Source organism: Haemaphysalis longicornis, unplaced genomic scaffold (assembly GCF_048455015.1).
Source record: "Haemaphysalis longicornis isolate Haplotype H1 unplaced genomic scaffold, Haemaphysalis longicornis Haplotype H1 scaffold_8, whole genome shotgun sequence".
NCBI classification, from domain to species: domain Eukaryota; kingdom Metazoa; phylum Arthropoda; class Arachnida; order Ixodida; family Ixodidae; genus Haemaphysalis; species Haemaphysalis longicornis.
The window spans coordinates 131186271-131213125 of record NW_027526445.1 but is presented as its reverse complement, the minus strand read 5'-3'; the positions used below and the strand labels follow the sequence as shown (position 1 = coordinate 131213125).

The 26855-nt window shown below is 48.0% G+C and overlaps 1 protein-coding gene across 2 annotated transcripts in view; it reads right to left on the bottom strand.

The window, feature by feature from the left end:
• Positions 1-25656, bottom strand: part of LOC144149211 (uncharacterized) — a 94344-nt gene extending 68688 nt beyond the window's left edge. Inside the window, exons 1-2 of one of the 2 annotated variants that reach the window (XM_077680746.1) lie at positions 25587-25656; positions 10332-10446 (exon numbers count right to left, since the gene is read on the bottom strand). In XM_077680746.1, the coding sequence (XP_077536872.1) occupies positions 10332-10376 (45 nt within the window). In that variant the 5' untranslated portion in view covers positions 10377-10446; positions 25587-25656. Of the gene's footprint in view, positions 1-10331; positions 10447-12990; positions 13063-25586 lie in introns of those variants that run through there. The other variant, XM_077680745.1, reaches the window with a different exon arrangement.
• Between the last annotated feature and the right edge of the window lie 1199 nt (positions 25657-26855).

Sequence of the window (26855 nt, the reverse complement as noted above, 5' to 3'; positions counted from 1 at the left end):
TGAGCGGCCTTGCAGGGAATAGTCTTCTTTTGCTGCTTGCGTTTGCAAAGAAAAAAAAAAACTCTTAAAATTACCAACTAGCCAAGACTGTTTCAGGATCCCTTTCTTTATGTTCATTCCTACCTGGCACAGTGTGTGAATAGCTCCACAAACACACGAGAGCACAAGCCAATTTTCATTTACTACGCGAGCATGCAGATTTCGCCATGGATTTTTAAAAAATAATAACATTAAGGTTTTATTTGTTCCTGGTCACTATAATACATGGTGATAATACACAGAACAAGGTCCCGAAGTAAACACTGTAGCGGGAAGTCTTGTCGCTTTTTGAAAGCATGCCATTTTTTGAAAGCGCAAGGCTTAAAACTTCCCCCCAAAAATAATGTGCCAACACTTGTTCCAACGTCGGAACAATTCAAAAAAAGAGACAGAGACGCAGTGAAGTATTGCTCCTCTATGCGAATGCGAAAATTACGTAGTCTCGCAGGTGAAGTGTTTTTGAGTGCTGTTTCTACACGTATTAAATACCCAGACACAAAGCTATACTGAGCTGCGAGCACGATGGCACATCTAGACCTAAAAGACAGCCCTTACATCTCCGAATCAAACCAGCCTAACCGGATCAATCCAGTTTAACCAGATGTGCACAAGCACTCGCCACGAAGGAACGCACTTTTTTTTTGTTTCTGGTGAAGAGACATTCTTGATGACGTATTCCGATAGCCATATTTCGGTCATAGCAACGCCAACATAACTTGTTTTTCACTAACGAAATACACAGAGCGTCTGCCTTAAAACAGCATGAAGATACACGTTGAAGCGAGAACAAAAGAAATAATATTTTATTCCTCCGCGATACAAAATAATAATAAAAACAAGAAAGCGCTAATGCAAAAGCATTTAGTGACATCTTTAGCAACTTGACTTATATCCAATATACGCATCAGTAATGCAGAACTCCACTACATTTACTCTTAGTATACCTTCACAAGAAGTTCCCCTGCCCCAAACAATTTAAATATCCTGCTTTCCATACTATAATGATACATAAACTCACGACTGAACAAGAAGAATTAGGCTTAGTGAGTGTAATAAAGACAGTGAAAATTCTTTGTTGTCACATACACATGAGTGTAACTATGAGCGTCTTGCTCGAAAAACAAACATAAAGCCGTCCAATAGTGTTTCGTACAGAGAACTTACCGCTCCGGTGTAATGTTCTGAAATCTTTACAATGCAACAAGACATGCCCTGGACCAACTTCATTTGTTTCTTCCATTTAAAAGGAATGGGTCCTACTAATGACAATGATAGTAATGATAATATTTGATAGCATTATTAAGCACAAACATTAGCAGTTGTACAAATGAGAAATGAAACGTTGATTCATACGTATACAATTTCTAACGCAAGTCACCCCGATTCCGTTGCTCCTCCCAAGAAATAAGAAGTGGAAATTCCCAGTTCGTCTGGTGAACATACAGTGGTTCATGCACCTACAAATGCCTCATGAGCTCTTGAATAAAAGGACAAATTGCACAACCTTGCAACCAATCAAACACAGCACTGTTAGCGTATGCCACAGCCAAACATAGAGAGTTTCTGCTCCAAAGCTACATTCCGTCACTGCTTAGAAAGTTGAAAAGCTACACAACATTGTCATTTTGCGACCACTTGGTTTCTAGAAATATCCCCTTATAAATGCGGCATCACTGCAAGCACTCATTGATGTAACTTTTATCCTTGGAGCAGTCAATTTTTTGTGTGACATGGTCACTGGATTTCTAACCAACATAGCTAACTGGCTTCATCAACATAGCAAGCTTTGCGCTGTCACAATGAAATAACAGTCCCCGTGGTGTTGCTAGCAGACGATTCGCCCCTGATGATTTCGTGTGCTTGCGACTGGTGTTAGTGAGTCTCAAGCGTGTTGAAGGCCTAAAGGGACTATGAAGACAAAATACAAGTTTGATTCATTGAAAGCTCTGTTTTGTTCCGATAACAATGATTGCAACTTTATCTCAGACTTCAAAGAAATGATGCAGATTTATAGGAAAACTGATGAAGCAGTGGCAACTCTTCAGCCAGTTTCTGGTGACTTCTAAACGATGTCAAAGAATCTTGTTTGTGCGATTGGTGGACGCCGACCTGCGCCACTACCGAGAAACATGATCGGGCGACTCTAGTGGGGCCTCTATTTCTCTTTGGTCATGTCACTTGAACGCCGACGTGCAATTTCACACTGACAACCATGTTTTTAGTGCTGGCCCATATTACGTCAGTCGTGCCCGTAATACGTCCCTGTAGCACGACATTTCAGTTTCTCAACATTTCTTGTGTTTTTTGGCTAAAAAGCATTTCTCGCGGCTGGAATGAAGCTGGGTAAGTTTCCAGAGGCTAGTGCTTTTAATGCATGCTGTATTCAAGGCCCCTTTAAAGCTACGAGCTGTGTTATACATTGTGTTCATGGTCCCTTTGAGCCTGGCGTTCCAGAGAAAGTTGGTGATGATGTGGTCTTACAGTCGGGTTTAAGAAACACTTGGAATGTGGTGAAGTGCACGTCCAAACACATTGCACACATTGGAACCGTGAAAATCACGCAAGCCATGTGGCACCGGAAATAGTGACTCATTCCTCTCCAGGCAGTGCTTCTGGTAAAGGCTGCTGTCCTGGTCAAAAAAAGAGAAAAAAGAGAGAAGAACGTTGCCCTTCAGTCAAGGTGACCACAAGGAAGTAACTGGCTGAAACCGCCAAGAAGGTTTTGTGAATGGTGGGAAGGAGATGGAGAAACCAGCGGTGGGAAGTGCGGACTGTATTGTTGGGAGGATAAAGGAAGTTGGTCGGAAAGTGTTAAGCAAATGAAGTCGGTAACATAGTAGGACTTTATTCAGACACCTTAGAGAGAGACAGAGAGAGAGAGAGAGATAGAGAGAGAGAGAGCGAGAGAGAGAGAGAGAGAGAGAGAGAGAGAGAGAGAGAGAAAACTGTATTATCTAAACAGCCCTAGTCCGGGCCGTCGTGCCACAGTCTCTTCATGAGGAGACGGTGGGTCTGTAATATTCGCAGAGGTACGCATTAACATGAAAGCACGTGGGGAACTAGGAGTTCTTGTGTCGACTTCAGGTCCACGCCAGGACCCGGGTTGAGCCATTCCTTCCAGGAAGCGATGCGGGTATGCAGGTGTGGCGGTAGGTCTGCTGGATGGCACTCACAGTAAAGGTGTACTGATGGGTGGGACGGGTGTGTTGCAAGTGGGGCGCGAGAGGATGCCATGTATGTAGTGGGTACGGGGTGGAGTGAGAAGAGAGAGGAGGTTTGGGCTTTCCGAACCTCAGATGCTGCTTCACAGGAGAGGATCGGGTGTAGGACTGGGAAAAACTGTCTGCGTAGTGCGCAGAGATGGTGTCGGTGTACCTGAGGTTTTAAAATCTTTTAATTGCCAGGAGGGTACACATTTGGGACATTTGAGGGGTCGTTTATTCCACGATCATTGCCTTTACTGCCACTAGACACCCCAGAACAGTTTCTCCAAAGGAAAGAAGATCTTCGTCGCGCCACACGAGCTCTTATTCCACCGTGTGGAACGGACCTCCCTAGCAGACTCGCTCGCTGGGAGGAGGTCTTGCTGCGAAGACTTCGTGTTGGTGTAGCCCTCTCTCCCGCCGTTACCCGGGAGTGGCCACCACGCTACCATGCCCCGTTCGCACAGAACTGCCCCTTTTGCGCGGCTCCTGCCGAAGAGGCGGACACTGAACATTTGCTGTGGACTTGCCCTTCATTGGAAGCGGCGAGAACAAGACACCTGCGAGGGTCAGGCCTCCACCCTGGCAGACCACCTGACCTTCATCGGTGGATTTGGGGACCCCATCATCGCTCCCTGCTTGAGTTTCTTCGCGAAACGGGGGTTAATCTATACCTGTGACGTAGTATTTTATGCCAACGGGCATACTATCGCAATAAAAACAAAACAAAAAAACAAATGGGACATGATGACCATTATACAATATACAGTGCTGCTGCTGATAATTGTAGAACAGTCATGAAAAAATGCAATAGGAACACCAAATATGCACCAGAATACGCAATATCCAAGAATATCGATAGGGGAGATAAAATAATGACTCGCTAGTGGTAAATTTAGAAAGACACATTTTCAATCTTCGTTACTGATATAACTTAACATGACAATTTTAGTTGCATGGAAACAAACCACACTACTTGTGTATTCTGGTTCATATTTTCGGGTTCGCAATTTTTTGTTTCTGTGTTTGTGTTTGTTTTGTGTGTTGTACCTTGTGTTGTCATTTCTATTGTTTTTCTTTTGAACTCTGGTATGCACAAGTCATGCTTTGTCTTTCTTTCTCTCTCTCTCTTTTTATCATAATGAGTCAAATGTAAGCAAGATGCTCGAATTCGTGTGGTGTTTTTAGAGAAATAGCCTTCCAAATGCAAAAAAGTCCTTGGGTGGATGGCAACATGTAACTACCTTTTGCAAGAAGGCACCGATAGGTGAGTTAAAAATAGTGCCCTTTGCCGATGTGTGACTATATTGCCGCGAACCATGCATTGGGTTTGTTTATTTGTGTTTTGCTTTTACCGCCCGGCTGCGCCGGTCTGTGTTATCTCTGCACCAAGGGAAGCGGTGTTCCATTCTTTCTTTCTGTGCCGCATGTGTTATCTGTTGTGATAGGGAGAGCATTCCGATCTAACGTGAACAGCCCAGAATAATCTTCTTGGATCTACTGTGTTCTCGATGCGAATCGACGTTTCGAGAACCACGCGCGCCAAAAGATAAAAAGCCTGCAGTGCGGACGCCGGGGCATTCCATTCGACGACACTCGCCTGTGCAAGTAACTTTGTTGACCGCTGCTTCGCCGCCTCTGTATTCTTTTGAGTTGTTAGGGGAGCCCAAGTTCGCTCCAATAAACGTGTTTCTCATTCAAGACAACTGCATCGTCCTTGTCTTCGTGACATCTGGTGGAGGTGCGGGGTACGCACCCTTCATGCCCACTACAACCTCGGGAAGCCGCCAAGCCAGTCCAACAAGAGCCAGCCTCCGCCAGCAAGATTTACCACCCGAGTTCGGTTTGATGCCAGAAGGGCCCAAGAAAAGGAACGCTGCAACAAACACCATGGTGCAAGAAACAACGTCGCCAATCGTCCTGCAGCAGCCCCGGGAACCGCCATCGTTTCGGGGAGCCCCCGCTGAAGACCCCGAAGAATGGTTGGAGAAGCTGGAGCGCGTCCGCATCTTCAACAGGTGGGACGACGAAGAAACTTTCCGGCATGTCTTCTTTTACTTAAAAGATGCTGCTCGAACTTGGTTCGAGAACCATGAGAGTTCTTTGACCGACTGGACTCACTTCGAAAGGGAGTTCCTAAAGACATTTACTACCATTGTGAGAAAAGAGCGAGCTGCGCTTTTGCTTGAAACTCGGACACAACACCCCAACGAAGGGGTAGTGATCTTCGTTGAGGAGATGAAGCAACTATTTCGCCGCGCGGACCCCGAAATGACGGAAGAAAAGAAGTTGCGCTTCTTGATGCGCGGTGTGAAGGAGGAGCTGTTTGCAGGACTTGTCCGCAACCCGCCCAAAACCATCACTGAATTCGTCACCGAAGCCAGCACGATTGAGAAGGCTCTCGAAATGCGTGCTAAGCAGTATGACCGGAACTTTGTTGGCGCGGCCAGTGCGAACTACGTCGACAACATGCGGATTCCGGCTGATAGCCTACGCGAAACCATCCGCGCAGTAGTGAGAGCGGAGCTGCGGAAACTTTTCCCGACGACGCCGCAACCTTAAGTCGCTTGCCTAACTGACGTGATCCGGGAAGAAGTTCAAAACGCTTTGGGAACTTCTGTGGCATCCGAAGTACACTGCGAGCCCCAAGATATGACGTACTCCGCGGCTGTTAACCGACCCCACCCTGCTCCAACACGTCGTCAAGAGGCACGTCGTCAAGAGGCCTCGCCCTACCGCCGCCCACTGTCGCCCGCCCGACCCCCGGTAGCACAAACCCAGACGCCGAGGAAGACTGACGTATGGCGAACACCGGATAATCGTCATCTGTGCTACCACTGCGGAGAGGCCGACCACATCTACCGTCGCTGCCCATACAAGAGACTCGGACTACGTGGTTTCTCCGTCGACGCACCACGCCCCCGACCCGGCCAGCACCCATCTGAGATTGAAGAATACCTGTCGAACACCAGCCGTGGACCAGCCCGTTCGATAATCGATCTGCAGACTAAGTCAATAACTTTTTCCCCCCATCACTCCATGACGCCGGAACCGAACCCCGAACGACGTGCTGCTGTAAGGATTGCCGATGATCATGTCACCCTGCCACCCCGTGCAAGCTTGATGGTCGCAGTCTACTGTGAAGATGCTGCTCCTGACGTCGACGCCATCGTAGACACTGATCAAAGGGTGCTTCTCGACCGTGGTGTGTCTGTCGCAAGAGGCATTGCGCGCTTCAAGGAACACCAATCCCACATTTTGGTTACTAATTTCACCGAGGAGTACCAGCATTTAAACAAGGGCGCGGTAACTGCATTCCTCGAAGAAACGCAAAAAGCAAGTGACGTGATCGCGGTCGCCGACTTTGAACGCACACCCGTAGAAACCTTCAAGCTCCCGCAGCCATTCGACGTGAATCCGGCACTACCACAAGAACAACGGAAAAAATTATTGGCTTTGCTGCGTCGCTATAGCGAATGTTTTTCGTCGAGCGCAAAACTACGTCAGACCCCTCTAGCGAAGCACCGAATAATAACCGAAGATGGAGCCCGACCTACCCGACAGTCACCGTACCGCGTCTCTTCACACGAACGGGAACTCGACGACATGCTCAGCGACGACATTATACAGCCATCGAAAAGCCCTTGGGCTGCGCCCGTCGTACTCGTAAAGAAAAAAGACGGCACATTAAGGTTTTGCGTTGACTACCGGCGACTGAACAAAATCACGAAAAAGGACGTGTACCCCCTCCCCCGAATCGACGAAACCCTCGACCACCTCTGCCACGCGAAGTACTTCTCATCGATGGACCTGAAGACCGGCTACTGGCAAATTGAAGTGGACGAGAGAGACCGAGAGAAGACTGCATTTATAACCCCAGACGGCCTATACGAGTTCAAGGTGATGCCGTTTGGGCTGTGCACAGCACCAGCGAAGTTTCAAAGAGTCATGGACACTGTGCTAGCTGGTCTTAAGTGGCACACCTGCCTCGTATACCTCGACGACGTAGTGGTATTCGTCCGGACTTTCGACGAACACCTTGAAAGGTTGGAGTCTGTACTCGAGGCCATTCGTACGTCGGGGTTGACGCTGAAGCCTGAAAAGTGCCGTTTCGCATACGGGGAACTCAAGTTCTTGGGCCACGTCGTCAACGCCGCGAGAGTCCTACCTGACCCGGCAAAAACTTAAGCCATTGCGCACTTCCCAAGGCCGAAAGACAAGAAGGGCGTGCGAAGATTTCTCGGGCTGTGCGCATACTACCGGCGCTTCTTCGCAAACTTCGCATGCAATGCAGAGCCACTCACACGCTTGCCGAAAGATAGCACCCCTTTCAGCTGGGAAAACGACCAAGAAAAAGCATTCTGCGAGCTGCAAAAAAGCCTGCAAAGCCCGCCCGTGCTCGCTCATTGCGACGACAATGCCGAAACGGAAATGCACACGGACGCCAGTGATATAGGCTAGGGTGCCGTCATTGTCCAAAAGCAAAGCGGCTGCGAAAGGGTAACCGCCTATGCCAGCCGTGGTCTTTCGAAGGAGGAGAAAAACTATTCTGCCTCTGAGAAAGAGTGCCTGGCTATTATATGGGCGATTTCAAAATTTCGCCCATACGTGTATGGAAGGCCATTCAAGGTTGTAACAGACCACCATGCGCTGTGTTGGCTCGCCAATTTGAAGGACCCCTCTGGCCGTCTTGGGCGGTGGAGCTTGCGCCTGCAGGAGTTCGACGTTACAGTCGTTTATAAATCAGGCAGGAAACACTCCGACGCCGACTGCCTGTCCCGCGCCCCCGTCGACCCACCACCACAAGACTCTGATGAAGACAGCGTGTTCTTCGGCATCGTGACGGAGAGCGACCTAGCCGCCCAGCAGCGTGCCGACCCCGACTTACGCGTTATAATCGAGTACCTCGAGGGATGCAACGTTGCCGCTTCTAGGACCTTCAAACGCAGCTTACCAGCATTCAGCCTAAGAAACTCTGTCCTTGTGAAGAAGAATTTCAGCCCCGGAACAAGAGCGAATTACCTTCTCGTCATCCCCGCGGACCTTCATGACGAAATTTTGGAAGCGTGCCACGACGACCCATCTTCCGGACATCTGGGCACAGCCCGCGCTATTGGAAAAATCAAGGCGAGGTACTGCTGGCCCGGCCTTACCTCTGACGTCACCCACTACGTCCGGAGCTGCCGTGACTGCCAGCGACGAAAAACGCCGCCGACAAGACCCGCCGGACTTCTGCAACCGATCGCCGTCCCATCGAGACCATTTCAACAGATTGGAATGGACCTTTTAGGCCCGCTCCCTACGTCACGATCACAGAACAAGTGGATTGTCGTAGCGACAGACTACATGACGCGCTACGCAGAGACCGCCGCTCTTCCGAGGGGGACTGCACAAGAAGTGGCGAAGTTTTTTATAAGCCAAGTTGTGCTGCGACATGGAGCCCCGGAAGTCCTAATCACAGACCGCGGAACGGCATTTACTGCGGAGCTGATGCAAGGAGTATTACGCTACAGCAACACGGATCAACGAAGAACGACGGCGTACCACCCCCAAACGAACGGACTAACAGAACGTCTGAACAAGACAATCGCAGGTATGCTGTCAATGTACGTTGACGTTGAACATAAGACTTGGGACGAAGTGCTCCCGTATGTCACGTTTGCGTACAACACGGCTATCCAGGAGACGACGCAGCTGACACCGTTCGAGCTTGTCTACGGTAGAAGGCCGACTACGATGCTCGACGCCATGCTTCCGCAAGTAGAAGACGACGACCTCAACGCCGACGTCCACGGATATCTTCAACGTGCGGAGGAGGCCCGCCAGCTCGCTCGACTTCGTATAACGGACCAGCAGCTGGTGGATGCGGGCCGCTACAACCTCCGACGCCGAGACGCCGAGTACCAACCAGGGGATCGTGTGTGGGTTTGGACTCCCATCCGACGACGCGGACTCAGTGAGAAGCTCCTGCGATGGTATTTCGGACCCTACCAGATTCTACGACGTGTTGGCCAACTTACCTACGAAGTGATCCCCGATGGTGACTCCGGCACATCACGACAACGCACGCGGCCTGAAGTCGTCCACGTGGTTCGCTTAAAACCTTTCTACGGACGATGATGAACTTTTATTTTCATTTGTTCGGACTGTCGCTTATGTTAGCATCGGGTCGATGCACTCTTAGAAGGGGGGTAATGCCGCGAACCATACATTGGGTTTGTTTATTTGTGTTTTGCTTTTACCGCCCGGCTGCGCCGGTCTGTGTTATCTCTGCGCCAAGGGAAGCGGTGTTCCATTCTTTCTTTCTGTGCCGCATGTGTTATCTGTTGTGATAGGGAGAGCATTCCGATCTAACGTGAACAGCCCAGAATAATCCTCTTGGATCTACTGTGTTCTCGATGCGAATCGACGTTTCGAGAACCACGCGCGCCAAAAGATAAAAAGCCTGCAGTGCGGACGCCGGGGCATTCGATTCGACGACACTCGCCTGTGCAATTCACTTTGTTGAGCGCTGCTTCGCCGCCTCTGTATTCTTTTGAGTTGTTAGGGGAGCACAAGTTCGCTCCAATGAACGTGTTTCTCATTCAAGACAACTGCATCGTCCTTGTCTTCGTGACAATATTTTCAAAGCCTGGCATTGGCTTCTTTAAGACTATGGGTAGAATCTTCGGTGCGGAGGGAAACTATGCAATCCCAATGATGCCCAAGATTACCTAATTGGAGACGGAGGCATAAACCATCTCCGAGGGAGGAAGATATGAATGAGTGATGTTTTTTTTTGCTTTTGAAGGAACTGCATTTTTAAAAATACCAATACGTGCGTGCCCTTTTGTCAAACCATGAATATATAAAACTGATGTTTTTTGTTTTTACTTTAAGTACCGGGTGTAAAAGAAAAAGACGTGCTTGTTAGATAACTCTATCGGAATCCCCCCTCTCTTTTTCTGATGCATTTTGCTTCCTTGCTGTTTCGTCACATCTTTTATTTTGGAGCACGGATTTGTAGGCAATTGCTGGGATTCAATTGGCAATGGGATTCAATTGATCAAGGTAAAAAAACCTTGTTGCTCTGAAAGCTGTGTGACTCACCTCTCCAGGTTCATAGGGGTGGCACGGAATGTCAGCATGCATCATTCTTGTGCGCCACTCCACGGTGGAGCAGCAAATCGTCCTGTCTCACAAACTTGAGGCCGCAGGACTCAATCTGCGAAACAGAACCGTACTTTCACCACGGAGAAATAAACCGCACAAGAATAAAAGGGACTTCAAAGGTCATTCAGTTTTTCGACCTGAGCGTCAAGTCTGAGCAGGAATACGTTTGCTGGTCGTATGCACTGAGGACAGTAAAACCTTTGCTGAGTTTCGCTCTAAACATTCGAAGGCTACTATTTCTTGTGTTTTGTTATTTAGCGGTTTGAACTCAGCAACCGACTGTATACGTGTTCTGTTAAGAGACGTAATAAAAACGTGTTGCTTCTACCATTGTATATAAGAATTCTCAAGCAGAGGCTACAAAAATAATTACTGTGGAAATTAATTGCGACCTTAACGTAACCGAACCGCGCACCTCATCCCAATTCCCCCGGCTTTGCCTTAGATTAACGTATTTCTTGCCAAGACTAATCATTTGTTTTCCAGCTAAAATACTGTCAGCTTAAATCAAAACAGCGTATTCATGCACGGACTGTGAGAACTATGAGCATAAGGATGCAGAATAAGAGCACCATGACACAGCTTACAAATCGCTCGCCATATAGTGCTATGGGAAGCACCCTGAGAAGGCCACATACAGTCAAACCCGGCTAAATACGCAGTCGGCCGGGAACGACGGTTAGGTACGCTCTAATGTACCGATTCACCACCAATGCCAGTGTAGCGGCTACTTACCTGCCGTAAAAGAACTACGTTCCGTTCTCAATGCTGGAAAAATTTCTGGTTATTCTTTCACACTAACAACGCGATACTTCGGCATAATGCAGTCTTGATGTGTGAATTCAACGCCGCCCCCCGCACACACATAAGAAGGAAAAGAAACAGAACACGACATGCAACAGCAGATACCGTTGAATGCTACATCACCACCACGACCAGAAACACTCTGGCGGAATGAAGGAAAAAAATACGCTTTTGCGCGGTAACATCTTGAACTTGATTGAATTGGATTCGACGGCGACAGCGAATTCACACCCCTACGAGCACCTTCGTTGTGTTACCGGAAGCTAATCTCAAAAGCCATGCTTTTGTGCGCTGCAATCGGCGACAGCTGTATGACCAAAAAATACATCATGGTGGCCATGTTTTAATGTCACCATCGCTGGCAACTGTCTTCTGGGCGTCGAAGCTCGAGCATCGAGCCTCTGCGCATATGATATTTTGCCGACTTTGTGCCTGTGAGTGTGGAACAAGAATGAAAATAGTGCTCACTAACTGTTTGAAGGGCAACGATCGGTCGGTTACGGCTTAAGCGGGAAGCCAATATGGGGTTCAGTGGGGGTTGGGTGGGGGAATCTTCGAAACTACGTTTAAACCACAACTACATGTTAAGCGGGTACGTATTAACGAGGTTTGACTGCTCGCAACTACGTACACCCCAGCCAATCACTGACAAGATGTTCCCTGAACTAGGTCTCAACATGCCAGTTCTTTGGTCAACAGATGTTCAACAGTTTTCTGTGGACCATTATTGCATCCCATAATCTTCTTACGCGGCAGGTGTTACGACAGATGTGCTGAAAAGAGATTATCCACCAAAACAACAAAATGATCAAGTTTACATGTTCCTCATATGCAAAGTTTTGGGCGCCATTTGCGCCGTTTCCATGGACGCTGCCGTTGCTTGACCAAAAATAAGTACACAATAATTTAAATAAGAACAAAAAATCATAGAACACCGCATTAACTACCCCAAAATAATAAACCCTCAACTCATTCCGGAGTCTACTTATAATTCTGTTTGGGGGCTGCACCGCCTTCTATTGACTACTTTTGGTATCAACGCAAGGGCGATACTAAAACTAGTCAATAGAGGGCGCCACAGCCCCTCTTGGCGGACGCCGCACTTCCCGACAGCTTTCACGCTGAGTGGAACTGGTTTTATTTTCTTTTCGCTTTACAAGTAGAATATAGGCTTGCATCATTGACCCCCATAGATAAATTGAATGTAAAAGGAAGAAAAACAAAAATTACGCCCACCTCCCCTCACGGGAACCCTGGTGTGATGCGACGCTGAGGGGAGTTCAAGCGCAAGAGGAGAGCAACCGTCGACCGAAAGGCCGCCGGAGAGCGGCACACCGCTTATATGCGCAGCGCGCCCGAAGGAGAGGAGAACGCGGAGAGAGAGAGTCCTGCACATGCTCAGCACCGCGCGCAGCGCCGCCCACCGGCGGAGTGAGAGCGCGCTGGGCCGCACACCCGCAGATGTTGAGAGAGAGTGTTCGCTCTCACCTGAGCACGCGCCGGCGCCAGTGCGTCTGCCGCGGCTATGACGCAACACAATCCAACACAGTCAGCTTTAATCCAATCCAATCCAAATCCAATCCAAGCCAAGCCAAGCCAAGCCAATCGAATCCAATCCAATGCCCCTCGCGAGAGAGTGTTCGCTATCGGAGAGGAGAGGGGGTGAGCGGAGGAGAGTGCGGACGCCGACGACGGACGCACCCAGGAAGGACAGGGCCGCCGACAAGAGATGCTCTCAGCGTCGCATCTAATAACAAAACATGATGGTGACCCAAGGGTGTGTATAGCTTACCTTACAAGTGCACAATTTTGACTCGTCAAAATGGAGGATTTGTAGGCTGCCGGAACTGTCGCCGGTAGCGATCTATGATAAAAAGAAACAATCAATGAGGTTGGGGATTCGGCAGAATGGTCACTTGCTGAGCAGTATAAGATACAAAAATATTGCGAAACGTGTCTTACAGATCCTTTTGAATATCAGTATTTCTGTAGAGATATCTTTGCCATATAATGACGGGTACAGCCAATGCGCGATTGGGGGTGACCTCAAGCCTTACGTACGCTTTGGTAATAACAGAACTGGCTGTGAAGAACGCTTTAAAAAGAGATGCTCGAGCTGTGAAAGCAAGCCACGCGCGCGAGAGTTTGTGTTGAGGGTGTGTTCCGGGGAGCAGTCCTTCGTTGTCGTCATCTTGGCGGCGGTGTCTCACATTAAAAGTTCATTCACATGAATATTGCCTTCGACCTTTGGCTTTACAAGATCACATGAGAATATATCCTTATTTCTGTGCTGAAATACTTTTGTGGTGTATCGATTATGCCACGATACTCTTCCAGACGAAAGTATCATGTTATATATGTTGCCCTAAATGATCTAATGTGTTTTATCGTAACGGTCATATATGATGTTGAGCAGGGTTTCACGGTTGGAAGTATTTTTCGTTTGCTTATCTGACCACTTTTACTTTGAGAGCGGCTAACCTTAATTGTGATTCAATTGTCGTTCGGTACGTTCAAAATCCTAAAAAAGCATTGTTTCATGTTTTTTTTATCACAAGAGGTATCCAGGAGTTTTGTACCATAAGGGAGGGATTTGTCCATTACAGCCTCGATATATGCCAGGTCACAGTGGTAGAGACTTCTCTGGTTCTCAATCCTTGTAAATTCGCCAGAACTAAACTAACGCTGCCAGAAGAGAACAGCCTATTTAGAAGGTGGGGTTGCCAAAATGAAATTAATGATTTTATCGTTCTTGTTGAAAAATCTATCTATAACAAGGCTGCTGCATGTATTCGTTGAGAACTTGACATGTAGCCATATTTTTGCCTCGTAATACGTAATCTTTGCGCATAATTCAGGAATGATAAATATATTTCTAGTTGATCGTCTGGGCTAAAATAGTTTAGAAAAGTATATTAATATCCAAATTATTGTATTGGTATTGTGTAGAGCAGATGTCCCCAAATGGCAGTCTGCAGAGCTCAAGGAGTCAACGAAGGCTTTAGAGAAGGTTCTGAAAACATTCTGCGAGTCTCCCCTTTTTTCTTACCTCTTTGGAAACACAAGAAAATGGCCTTCCTGCATGACTAGTACGTTTGACTTATTCGCCGAGTTCAAGGGGGCCAATAAAACAACATTTTCTTTTTGTGCACCGATTGTAACCAAACTCGGTGCACAAGTAGAATTGACTTTGGCATTGTTGAAACAAAAATCAGTTTGCAGCTATTTTGTATAGTTTTCCAAGTATGAGTGCATCCTTCTAATTATTTCATTCCTTAATGAAAAAAATAATAGAGCCTAACTTACTTCCAATTTTCTCGCCACAATTTCACAAAGGTGGATTGCGCATGATAACGCTGTCCATTAGTTAACAGCGGGGCTATTACAGCAGGCCGTAATGTGTGGGGCATGATGCGTAACGCGTTAGAAATACCATAAAAATTCCGAGTGCTCTTGATCGCCTGCCTTGCAGTGACCGCCCAGTGTACCTGGCTCCCGCAGTGGCTTTGGCGAAAACACAACTGGCAAGAAAAACTTGAAAAAACCCCAAGAGGTGTCTCGCGTTGGCTAGCAACCAACAACGCCGCCGCTGGCGCAAAGCCTGCTCCGCGGAACTTCCACGCGACTCCAGGAGAACGCCGCGCATGCGTTCTGCACGTACGCGCCTCCGCATACCCCAGCTGCCATCAAGCGCCACCGCACATGTAATGCTTGGCCTGAGGAACTTATGAGGACTTATGCAAGCTTTGCCAGTTTTTTCAAGGCTTCGTAGCTATAAGTACATTTAAAAAGCATATACAAATTTTCAGCACACGCCCATTTTGTCACCATTTGGATGGGGCCTGAATGTTGTTCCATTTTTGGTGGTATCTCCTGAGGCGACAAAAATAAACGAGCACCTTTTTTGCACACCCGACACCTTTCTGAACACAGTGGCACAACAATTAGGAGAAATTTAAGCTTTACTGGTTCTTTAAATAAAGGATGAACTATAAGTGGAAGGATGTATTGATAACTTCAAAAATACACAAGATAGGTACAAACTGATTTATGTTTTGACATTCACTTATTAAACTGGACGTGTGCACTAAGATTCGTTACAATCGGTGCTTAATTAAAAAATGTTAGTTTATTGCCACGCCCCCGCAAAAATAGCTTTTGCACAGCACGGCAGCTAGTCAAGAAAGCCAGATGGCCAAGAGCTGGGCATAGGATGGGTGCATAGGGGAATAACTGCAGCAGAAAATCGCTGGGCAATATGACGCATACCAGTATACTTCATCATGACGTCTTGCATTACTGATGCAATGCCAAAAGAAATCCTTGACTCACTGATGGTTGAAAACCATTGCTGTGGAGATCAAATTCCCCACTAGCAAGTTGTGCCAATGTATGAAGAACCACACAAGGTTGCCTGTTTGTAGAGAAAGAGGGATTCAAAAATACTATGAGCTAGACCATTTTAATGCGGAGCACTTTGGCGCCTGGTATCGTGGTTTGGCAGTGGCTGCGGTGATGTTCGCGTCACCGAGCGAGCGAGCGAGCGAGCGAGACACGGAAAGCACAAGGTAAACAGAAGAGGAGAGTCTGGCGAAAGTGTGAGGCGGAGGGCGGCACGTGTTGCTATGGCGTCATATCTGTCACTGCCTTTCCCTAACATTTTCGCCGAGCGCTCCTACTCCGTTCGTGGTTCATCAACGCCACGTTACACTTGCACAAGAGGTTCAAACCCGATTTGAAACACCATGCTCGGCGGCGGCGACGTGCTGCAAGATAAGAGCAGAGTAGTGCGTGCCGCCGTGCGTTCGCTGATCACGCGGCACTAACTGAGAGGCAGTAGATATGCACCGTGACTGAGAAAGAAGAAAACGTGGCGCAAACTAGACGTAGACGAAAGAAACGAGGTAAGACATCTTTCTTTCGTCTACGTCTAGTTGCGCCACGTTTTCTTCTTCCTTAAAATATGTACCAACTAGCTCAGCAACAAGTTTTGTTATGACTGAGAAGACTGCAGTTCGCGCTGCGCACAAATTTCGCATTATGAAGTATAGTAATCGGTAGTGCTTTTTTTATTTTCGAATGTGTCGCGAGAACGATAATATGCGGGGTGTGAATTACGCGGTCTGTTGTTTTTTTGTATACTGCAGCTTTCTGTGGAATGATCATCCCCTCGCACGTTGGGCACCACACCCGTTTTTCTCGAAAAGATTAAATAACGTGGCCATGCAAAGGTGGATCAAGTGCAGCAATGATCTTCATTCTTTTAACAGCGCTGAGGCGACAGGGAGATAGAAAGAAGGATGAACACGGCGCTGTTTATCAAATAAAATTTATTCAATAACTTGTAGTTATTAGACAACGCCGTGTTTGTCCTTCCTTTGTCCCCGCCGTCTCAGCGCTGTTAGACGAATGAAACCATAACAACTAGCTCGACTTTCATTACTGATACAGCAATGATCTACCTCTGCAGGTTTAGCACGTAAAAACTGATGGGGCAGGATGTTAAAGCTATATGTACGAAACGGTTGAATATAAGAAATTCATGTCTGGGATGAGTTTGTTAATTAGCATGGTGGATTGTTATCCGTCGTGCATCTGTAACACCTTCGCCAGCCCTGTGAAATAGTAGATCAACTTTTGTACCTGGAAGCAGTTCCCGTTTTGGGCTGAAGCCCTGGGTAGCACTCATTAGGTTTCATTTAAGAGTAACGGTCACTTTTAGTTCTGGCAGAGAGTCTTGTTCCAGAAGATTCTCACATCTGGTATTCCTGATCAACCTCTGCAAGGAGGTCACTACAACAGAATTCCTTGGCGTTGCAATCTTTGCCCACACTGTTCTCAAGGCACTCGGCAATGAGGTGAGGCGTGGCGTTGTATTCAGAGTGCGCAAGTAGAAACTTGCTGAAGGTTTCCACAGGTGTCCTCCCCACTCGAACTGCTTTGGTCTGGCCTTTTGTTGGGGACTGATGTTTGCGATCATTTTTTGCAGAAAAGGACACGATACGCAGAGACAGCGTTTTTGATCAGGAGCAGCGTTAGGCTCTCGTGTAGCCCAAAAAGGTAGTGAGGTAGGGGCGTGTCCGACCATAAACGGCCACTATAACCTTATGTAAGGTCAACAAATTTGATCATTCGCACTAGGTTAAGCCTCCCTGCCAGGAAATAAAAAAAGTTGCAGACATCTACGTTTGTATCCTAAGATGTAAGGCGCGATAGCGATACTTCGGCTCCTACGGAGCGTGCTCGTACGCAGCTGCTACATTTCCGGTCTGTGCTTCACGAGCATGAAAGGGTATCGGAAAGAGCAAGACTAGCAACCATGGTTTTTAATCTCTGTGTCTGAGGAGAAACAAAGGCTCTGCGCTTCTGTGGCTTTAATTGGGAGCGTGAAAAGTTGAAAATGCTAGGTGTTGGTCAGTTTGAGCGAGGAGGAGTCAGTGTCAGTGTATCACAATGTTTATGCTGTGATGGCTAGGCCGGGCTGAACAACTTTGATTTTTTCAGAGAGAGAGAGAGAGAGAGAGAGAGAGAGAGAGAGGGAGAGGGAGAGAGACAGAGCAGATCTTTGTTCAGAAAGAAATAGTTGTGGTTCAGGAAGGTGGGGTAAAGAGATGGCAGGGAGCTCAAAGGCGGAACCTGAGTCTACGGCACCAGATGCAGCTGCTCCGAGTTCCCTTTCCCTCTGCCGCAAAATTCATGTCCCTCCTTGACTGTTTTTTGTTTTTGCCGCTCGCCATTTTTGGGCCAAGATGAGGCGTACGGCGTAGCGAGCGAGTTTTTTCGCCTCCATTGTCGCACCCGGGTCGGCTGGCCATATGTTTCGGGGGGGGGGAGAGAAATAGGCGAGAGTATCGCGGCCAACGAAAGCCTACGCCCCGCGGATTCTCGGTAGACGCGCGGCCCGAGGGACTGTGTGCACGGTGCAGCATGGGGTTTGCGGGGAGAATGGAGTGAGAACTGGCGGTGGCCGGACGGACGGCCGGGACGCGGCGTCGGCCTTAAGGGCTGTGCTGGCGAGTCCGAGCGACGACGACGGTGAACTCCGGGCCCCCGAAGATGGCCTCAAGGAGGGGAAAGTGCGCGGCCGAAGTTCGCCCAAATTTCGTCACTGATGAGCCTCGCCCAACCACAGACGGCCGACAGGCTCCGTCACCCCAGCGAGACCATCAGCCGGACCGCAGCTAAGCTGTTCTCTCCATCTCCACCCTTCTTCGGACTCTTTCAACTCGTCTTCTCTGATGTACTTCTCTAAGTGGACTGCACGGGCTTCTATATCCGCCTACTTCAGCCTTTGTTAGCAGTTGGGGGAAGCCTCCAGCCCCACCTATTGTACAGTTTACTATCACCCTTCATCTAATGTCTCCTTCTTGGGCTCGTAACGGCGGGGACCATTTCCTTCATTGTGATCAGTGTACTCTGTGTCGGTTTCTTGGCAGCTCTGAACCCGACGGGGTGTTAACTGCAGTACGTTGTTTAGTCGTCATACCCTCTGTGTCAGCCTGTTTTTGATTTCCTGTGTATGTGGAGAAACTAAATGTGCTTTGTTTTGAAACGGCTATCCCGTGCCCCATCTTGTACCTCCCCCCCCAGCGGCCAATCAGGCGTGGACCTATCGCCCGTTAGCAGGTCTGAACCACATCCTTGAATTCGGACGTAGGGAGGAGTTATTTGTCTCTCCTCCCGTCCGGCACATCCGCCACTAAATTACCTCGCAATTCTGTGACACCCTCTCAATCAGCTCCCGCTGAGCTTGAGGTAACGAGCTGGTCAAATCTACCTCCCATGCATCAAATAAGTGGAATACGTTGTTTGAGTTGTGCTCCCCTGGCCATACCCTTGGACATGGCTAGGTTGCGTGCAAGTGGGTGGATGTTTCCCCTGTTTTAGCAGAGTTCTAAGTTAATGTCTGATGTTCCCACCGAACACCAACGCACATGGATTTTCAGATAACTGTGTTGGTTTTTCGTCCACCGAGTTTGTGATTCTTCGGCATCGAGACCTCGGCGTAGCAAAGGGAAGGATTGTGTTCCTAGGAATAGGATGAGGATTCGTTCTCACCATTTTTCAAAGAGGGCAGTGTGGTAGTGGTGGTCACAAGGAACAGAGTATGTGAGTTCGTGTGCCTCTAGCATAGTGCGTCGCTCGCTTCCAGACCATTGGATCCGGCTGTCCAGGTGACGTTGTTAACTTTCTGCATTATGAATGGGGATATCGTACCGAAGCGCTTGGTATTCTGCCTCCAGATAACTGTGTAACATCCTTTGTGAGTCTGTAATGATGTTACGCTTCTATTTGATACTTCCGCTATTAGGATTGCCAAGAGGATGGCCCCAAATTTCACATCTTTGTTCCGGTATGTTGGAGAGTCATGCAGCCACAAAGATTGCCAGGGTAGTCAACTACAATTGGGGCCTAGTGCTTTCATACATTCCGGAGTCGGTGTGTACTGTGGTCTCATGATATTGCAACTTTCCCCGAATGAACTTGAGCGTGTCATACCGCCCCTTCTTGTGTAGGATTGTATCCATATTTTGGTTTTGTATAGGGGAGTTTTTATGGGGGTCGCCGGATCGGTGCCGTGTCTATCATGGCGTGCAGTGTTTTTTTTTTTCAAAGGGGTTGGGGGGTGTGCCTGTCTTTTCTTTTCTATTGGAAGGGCCTGTTTGGGGTGTCTGTTTCTTTTCAAAGGGGGTATGATGCCCCCTCCAAGATTTTGTTTTTGCATCCACTTTCTTGGTGCTAGGAGAGTCGTTTCTCCGATTTCTTGAAATGCATTAGGAAGACACAAGTTCACGACCTATTCATGGTCATTATCACCAACATCCTATTTAGGATGACTGCAGCGTGAAGGCCTCTCCCATTGACCTTGACCCGCTCCTTTCCTGCGCTTCCCGAGTCCATTCTTTGCTCGGAGTATCGTTATTTCTTCCCGCCATCGAGTTAATGGCCTTCCCCTTCTTCTAGACCCGTCTTTGCAAGTTCATTCTGTTACGCTGGTGGTCCGTCCACCCTTTGTTAGTTCGTCTCACGGTCAAAATTGTGAGGTTGTGAACTGCTTTACATGCTGTCCTAATGATGACGTTTTTTTCACTTTCTTTGGTGCGAGTAAATTTGTAGTATGGCAGGCTCTGCAGTACTCTGGTCATGATAAGTGGTTGCGTAAGTCTTGTCGTTTCTTTTCTCTTTTTCTTGCTCTTCTGTTTGTTGGACGTTTTGCTTGTGGGCAATAATTGGTTAAATGATTTCTTTTTTTGTGTATTGTGAGTTGGGAACTACCCGCTTATCTAGAACCCCACCGATCAGTCTACGTGGCTGTTTTCTGGGAAGATTTTGGTACCTATTTCTAGGGTGATATTTAACTTGGCGGCGTGGCGCCATCTGTCCTTTACCAAACCGGGCTTAACGAGGAGACATAACCGTGAGAACATTGACAAGTATTTTAAAGACTTATATGATTAGGCTCTAAATAGTCGGCTTTGTTTTAGCTATTTTCGGCTTATAATCTATGCCTTCCTTGATTTCTGAGAGATCGGCGTTAATCCTTTGTCCCTGGTTTAGTTAGGTCACCCACTGTTGGTGCCGGCATAAGTCCCGGTTGAAAACAAACAGCGGTAGTCCAGTGGCTAAAGCTTTGCGCTGCTGCGCCCAAGGACGCTTGTTCAATGCCCGGCCGCAACGGCGGTTTTTGTAGTGGAAGCAGAAAACAACAACGCCAGTGTGTCGACATTTCGGCGCACGTTAAAGATCTTAAAGGGGTCCTGAAATACCTTCCGCCGATGCATGGACGTACATGTACCCAAATAAAGCAATGTATTTGCAATCTCCTCCCGCAAGAATTTTGTTAAAGCGATGAGTATTAGCTGAGAAATCGTAAATCAAAAACAGCGCATTATCGTCGCTCCGCGTTTCCTCCTCCTTTTGACTTACTCTCCGCTGTTGACGGCGCGCGAGCCTTGCCTCTCATGATGCTGCGCTCCGCAGCGGTGACGTACAGTCGGGGACTTAATTTTGCAGACCACGCGAGCGCGTGGCAAAAGCCACCGATGCGCGCTCTGGAGGCCCGGCGCCTGTTGTCGAGACCTGCGCGGTGCGCATGCGCGTCCTGTTTTACTCGCAGGCACGAGGATTTTTTCGCTTCCTGCAGCGGTGTTGCGATGGTCACTCAAGCACCGCATAGCGACGCCTTTGTAGCATTCCTTTCTTCCCCTTCCCAATGGCACATTTGGGGCCTAACGCGACGATTGCGAGGGCTTAGGCGCAAGTGCTCCTCGCGTCCTGATAAACACTTGCACCGAATGCTTTATTTGCTTGTTTGGTGCTTTATTATTGATAGACGATGGGAATATCGGCTTGCGAACGGCGGCCCCGAATGAAGCGCGTATGAAGCACAGTCTCACGGTACCGCGCTACCGACGACAAAATGCCGGATAGCGAACCTTTATTCACCTTGTTTATTTTGTAATTTGGCCGCTGAACATATATTTCAGCTCACTTTCCGCTGCCCATAAAGTAGGCGATTTGCAAGTTTTATAAACGAAATCCTGTTTTATTTTTAATGTCGACTTCCTTACTTAAAAATGATTGAAAGACATACTCATTTTAATTGTCTGTTCGTTCTGCGCGTAGGCATTATTTAAACCGGCACCTCGGGTTCCCATAGAAGAATGCCATAACGTTATTCGCTACTTTTCGCCGTAATACTGATCGCTACTTAGGGTATTCCGAATGTTTTTGTCACTAATGAACGGGTGTTCAACCACTGAAAAACAATAAGCTTGTCCTCCGGTTTCGTTGTTGACCTTGTCCTTCCGTCTGCTTGGCATCTGCAAGGTGCCTTTTTCTAATGGTGGCGAAAAGCGAAAATGCTCAGTGTGTTCGGGATTTCGGCGCATGTTAAATATCCCCAGGTAATCAAAATTAATCCGGAGCTTTCAACTACGGCGTGCCTAATCGCCTGTGTAGTATCGGTGCGTTAAAACCTCATAATGAATCAATGGAAGCCGACCTTGAAGAACTGTTCTGTCCTTGGAGCAATTCATCCCAGTAAGCAAGAATTCCTGGGATAACAGAATGTCTTGGTCTATTAGTAAGCCGGCAAACTTCCCTTTGAAAAACGGCTTCTCAAAGGTAGCGAATAATTTTGCGGCATTCAATGGGAACCCGAGGTGCCATTTTTACGAATGCGATGGGCAGAGCGAACAGACAATTTATGTGAGTACGTATTTTTATCATTTTGATGTAATTAACTAGCCAGCAACAACACCGAAATGATTTCTTTTATAAAACTTGCAAGTCGCCTACTTTATGGGCAGCGGAGAGTGAGCTGAAATATATGTTCAGTGGCCAAATTACAAAATAAACAAGGTGTATAAAGGTGCGCTATTCATACAGCTGGCATTTCGTCGTCGGTAGCGCGGTACCGTGAGACTGCTTCATACGCGCTTCATTCGGTGACCCGTTCGCAAGCCGCTCGTCTCATCGTCTATCAACGATAAAGCACCAAACAAACAAATAAAGCATTCCGCGCAAGTGTTTATCAGGACGCGAGGAGCACTTGCGCCAAAGCCCTCGCAATCGTCAGCCCCAAATGTGCCATCGGGAAGGAAGGAATGCTACAAAGGCGTCGCTATGCGGTGCTTGAGTGACCATTGCAGCACCGCTCACGGCCGGGCTGGAGGAGCGGCGGGCGCGCAGTGCGCGCTCGCCGCTGCTCCAGTCCGGCCGTGCACCGCTGCAGGAAGCGAGAAAATCGGCGTGCCCGCGAGTAAAACAGGTCGCGCATGCGCGCCGCGCTGGTCTCGACAACAGGCGCCGGGCCTCCAGAGCGCGCATCGGTGGCTTTTGCCACGCGCTCGCGTGGTCTGCAAAATTAAGTCCCCGACTGTACTTCCGCTATTGCGCTGCTCAGACTGTCGTATGCTACGGGCAAGCTTTGTTGACACCATGAATCCCGCACTCCGATCAAGGCTGGAAAAGCGAACGAAAAATCTGGCCGCATGTATGCGGCGGCCTGGCCTTGCCCTTTCGAGGTGTACGTTGCTGGCGGCACATGACTTTTTATCGGCGCCGAACTCCCAGTCTCACGGGGAGGGTCGTGCGCTTATTCCCTTGATGCACCGCGCACTGTTTATCCAAAAAAGCGCCGTATATGAGATGTGGCCCCGCTGGTGCCGGGTCTTATTTTGCGGCGGTGGTAATTCCTGGCGGCGGCATGTGAAAAAGTCATATTAAATCGATACAGAAACCGTGCACAAAACGCTTCAATCATGTGACCAGTTCAGCTTGGGTCGGCGCGTGGTGGAGAGCGGCAACGTTGGCAAAACATGATCCGCCGCGGCTCTGAGCTTTCTAGCGCTAGAGCGAGCGCCATTTCTTTGACAATCTCAAACATCGGTTGCCTTGGCAACAAGGCACAAACCGCTCCAGAAGTCAGTTACGGTTGCGTGATCCCGGTTCAGCTTGGGGCCCCACTTCGCGACATGTGGGCACTGTAGGCGTACCACTCACTCCCATTCGTAAGTTAAAGATGCGTTTGGCATTACAGGAGGCGATGGTGTGTGTGTTGTGGACGCCTTTGTTTCGCGATGAAATGCGACGTTGTGCTTCTGCGGGTAGATAGTGCTTCCCATGGTCTGGATTATCTTTCTCGAGCGACGTACGACTCAACCTCGCATGGGGTATGTGCTGTGTGCGTGGCTAAAAGCCATCGGCTTGTGCGCCAGAGTTAAGTGACGCTGTTCGTCCCCGCAAAGCGCGCGCGAGGTGAGTACCCAATTTACGACGGGCAGGAGGCAACCCATCCTCTGTCAATCGTGGTTCAGACTTTCAACGCATGTTATGACGTTATGTTCGTTAGAAACGCATCTCTTGGTTGTTTTGAAGTTGAATAAAATGTATGCGTCAAACCCGGGCATTCGGCTCAGGGCGTTCTCTGCGATTGCACGAAAGAAGTGCCACCGGGCTTCAACGCTTTCTTTATGGAACGTACTCAGGTAACAGAATATTCATGTAGTGTTATGGCCGTGTTGCATTCAATACAAACGGTTAAGCGTTTGTTTTACACTTGTTTCGTTTGTCGTAAAATGCCCAAGCACTCCGGCACTCCGCTAGCAGATCAGCCGGCGAGCCGACGCTGAGCAGACGACTCATCTCTTTGCCGGAAGTGCGTGAAAACGCCGCCCAATAGCAGGATGTCTAGCTCATGACGGACATCTGTGAATCGATGATGTAGACACGTGAAGATGGCGGCGTCCAAAAACACGAAGGGAAGGGTGAGAAAAAAACGACAAACTTCGCAATAAAAGTGTGAGCTTTCCGCTGCGCGTAAAAGAGTAATACTTGGCACAGAGGACGTTTACGACCCAATCTAACGGTTGCGCTAGTTCATTTAGTGTGCTCAAAATGCCTTTCAGGGCCCCTTTAAGGAGGTCGAAATTCTTCCGGATACTTCCACTACGACATGCCTCGTAGCCCACGAGTCGCTTCTACACATGAATTACCGGAAATTTATATTTTTGGTCTCCAAGTGAAAAGACGCTTTGGTGTGAGGGCTTAAGTTGCGGGTACGACTGGAGATTGTGTCTTCCGAGCATGCTACCACCGACTGGGCATAGAACAAACTTCACCGTGCAGGCGCGACCACAGGAGAAAACGCCGTGTCCTTTGTTTTGTATCCGACGTTGTATCACTATCTTCCTTTCCAAACTTCTGTTGTTGTAGCTCCACATTACAGGTTCAGCGGAGCCCTGAAATCTTTAAGCCTCAGTCGTAGCTTCCGTTTGGCAGCGGTGACGTATTTCCGTGGACGCCTGATGAGCACGGCTGATAGCGGACGGCTTGGAGCCACGGCGGAATCAAAAAATGCGCCTAATAATGCTATGGCGTTAAGAAAACAGGACCATTGCACATCCGATAGGACAAGCCCAAAACACCATGGGGCCAATGGAAAGCAGCATTGGTCCGTTTGTGCTTCCAGTCGATCCATTGGTGTTTCGGACTGTTTCGGATTGTACTCTTTCGTGGTTTTCTCGTCTGGGAGAGAAAGAGCAAAGACGTGGACAGCAAATAGGCCACTACAAAGGTGCAGTCTAGAAAAGGCAGGGAGTTAATGTATATATTGTGTTACCTCTGCTGAGAAAGTGAGGATGGGGGCTCAGATGTTAAAAACAACCCCTGAATTGACTCAACCGACAGAGGTCTCGTTTCTTAAGGCACAGGTCAGCAACCCACAGGCGCTCCGGTCTATGGTTTTGAAAATCAGAAGCACCCCATCGAAGCTCGAGACTATAGTAGAACCACTCCCCGCACACCTCAATCAGTTAAGGTGCAATGACCTGTACACTTCTAACAGAGATCGCCGAAAGTCAGCGTGAACTGATGTTCACTTACAACAGGGCCACTGACATCTATGCACTTGACCGTGTTTCCTCTTGTATAGTGCTCTACCTCGTATGTAATGTCCTGCAAAAGAAAACACAGAAAAAAAGACCCGTGAAGAGTCAGTCGAAACAATCCACAGCAAGACATCAACACACTGATCCTTAAACCGTTCTGTTCTCGTAGACAAGGGCAGAAGACGCAACACACTGCCAAGAGACAATGAAAAAGTTACTTGGGAATACCTAAAAGACGTCTTACAATAAGGCACCATAAAGGCATAAGCCTCGAAGCTAATTTAGGCACGAGATTCCAAGTAGTGTACAGCGTGCATCAGGCAGAAGCAGCACTGAAGTACTTAATGTTACTATTATAAAACGAATCGTTTTTCTTCTTTGTCCTCCGAGATTTCAATAAAATACCTACGCCGTGCCCTCCCATAAATCTGTCCCTTCGTGGGTCCACACATAAAGTAAAAAAGCTACAAATTTATGCACGCCCAACACTACTGTAGATAACGGTTCGAAGATGAGGGAGAACACTTTAATTCTCTATTAAAGACGGCAGTCTATCTTGGGATACATATATGTATCTAAAGGTATGTAGCCCGAAACAACCCATTTACTTTTGAACACGTTCCGTGTGAAACCATTCCCGAAACACAGTTCCGGTTTGACCAGTCGCGTGTGCTCCAGTTCCCGAAACGACCTCCCCATTTGGATCCTTCCTGCTTTAACCCGTTCCCAAAAACGGCCTTGCCGTTTCAATTCGCTCCCAAAATGTCCTGCTCATTATCCCCGTTACAGGTTTGTTTGTACACGGCGAAAGTGAATTGATGCAGTGGGTCATACAGCCCCACTTCATTTTTGTATACATACTCACGAATGTTGGCTGCTTCATATTTTCGCACATCAAAATACTAATACAAATAATAATAATATATTATAATTTACTACTTTGCATGAGTCCACAAAGCTCTGGCTACTGTTTCTAGGCTTGTAAATAAACACGATTTATTGTTACATAGTATCAATTATTCTGATTAGTTTTATTTGTAATGCATGTTTGTTAACTCCCTTTGTACTTGTAACCATACGTGTACCAGCAAAAGGGCTGATTATGGTTCCTGGGCACAGTAAATAAACTCGGTTGATTTATTATTCATATTGTTATTGTTGTTTTAGTCCACTGCAAATCATCATCATCATCATCACCATCATCTCTGAAAAGTTCCCACCGCCTCCCCAAGAAAACCCTGGAACGTTTGCCTTTTATTTTCTT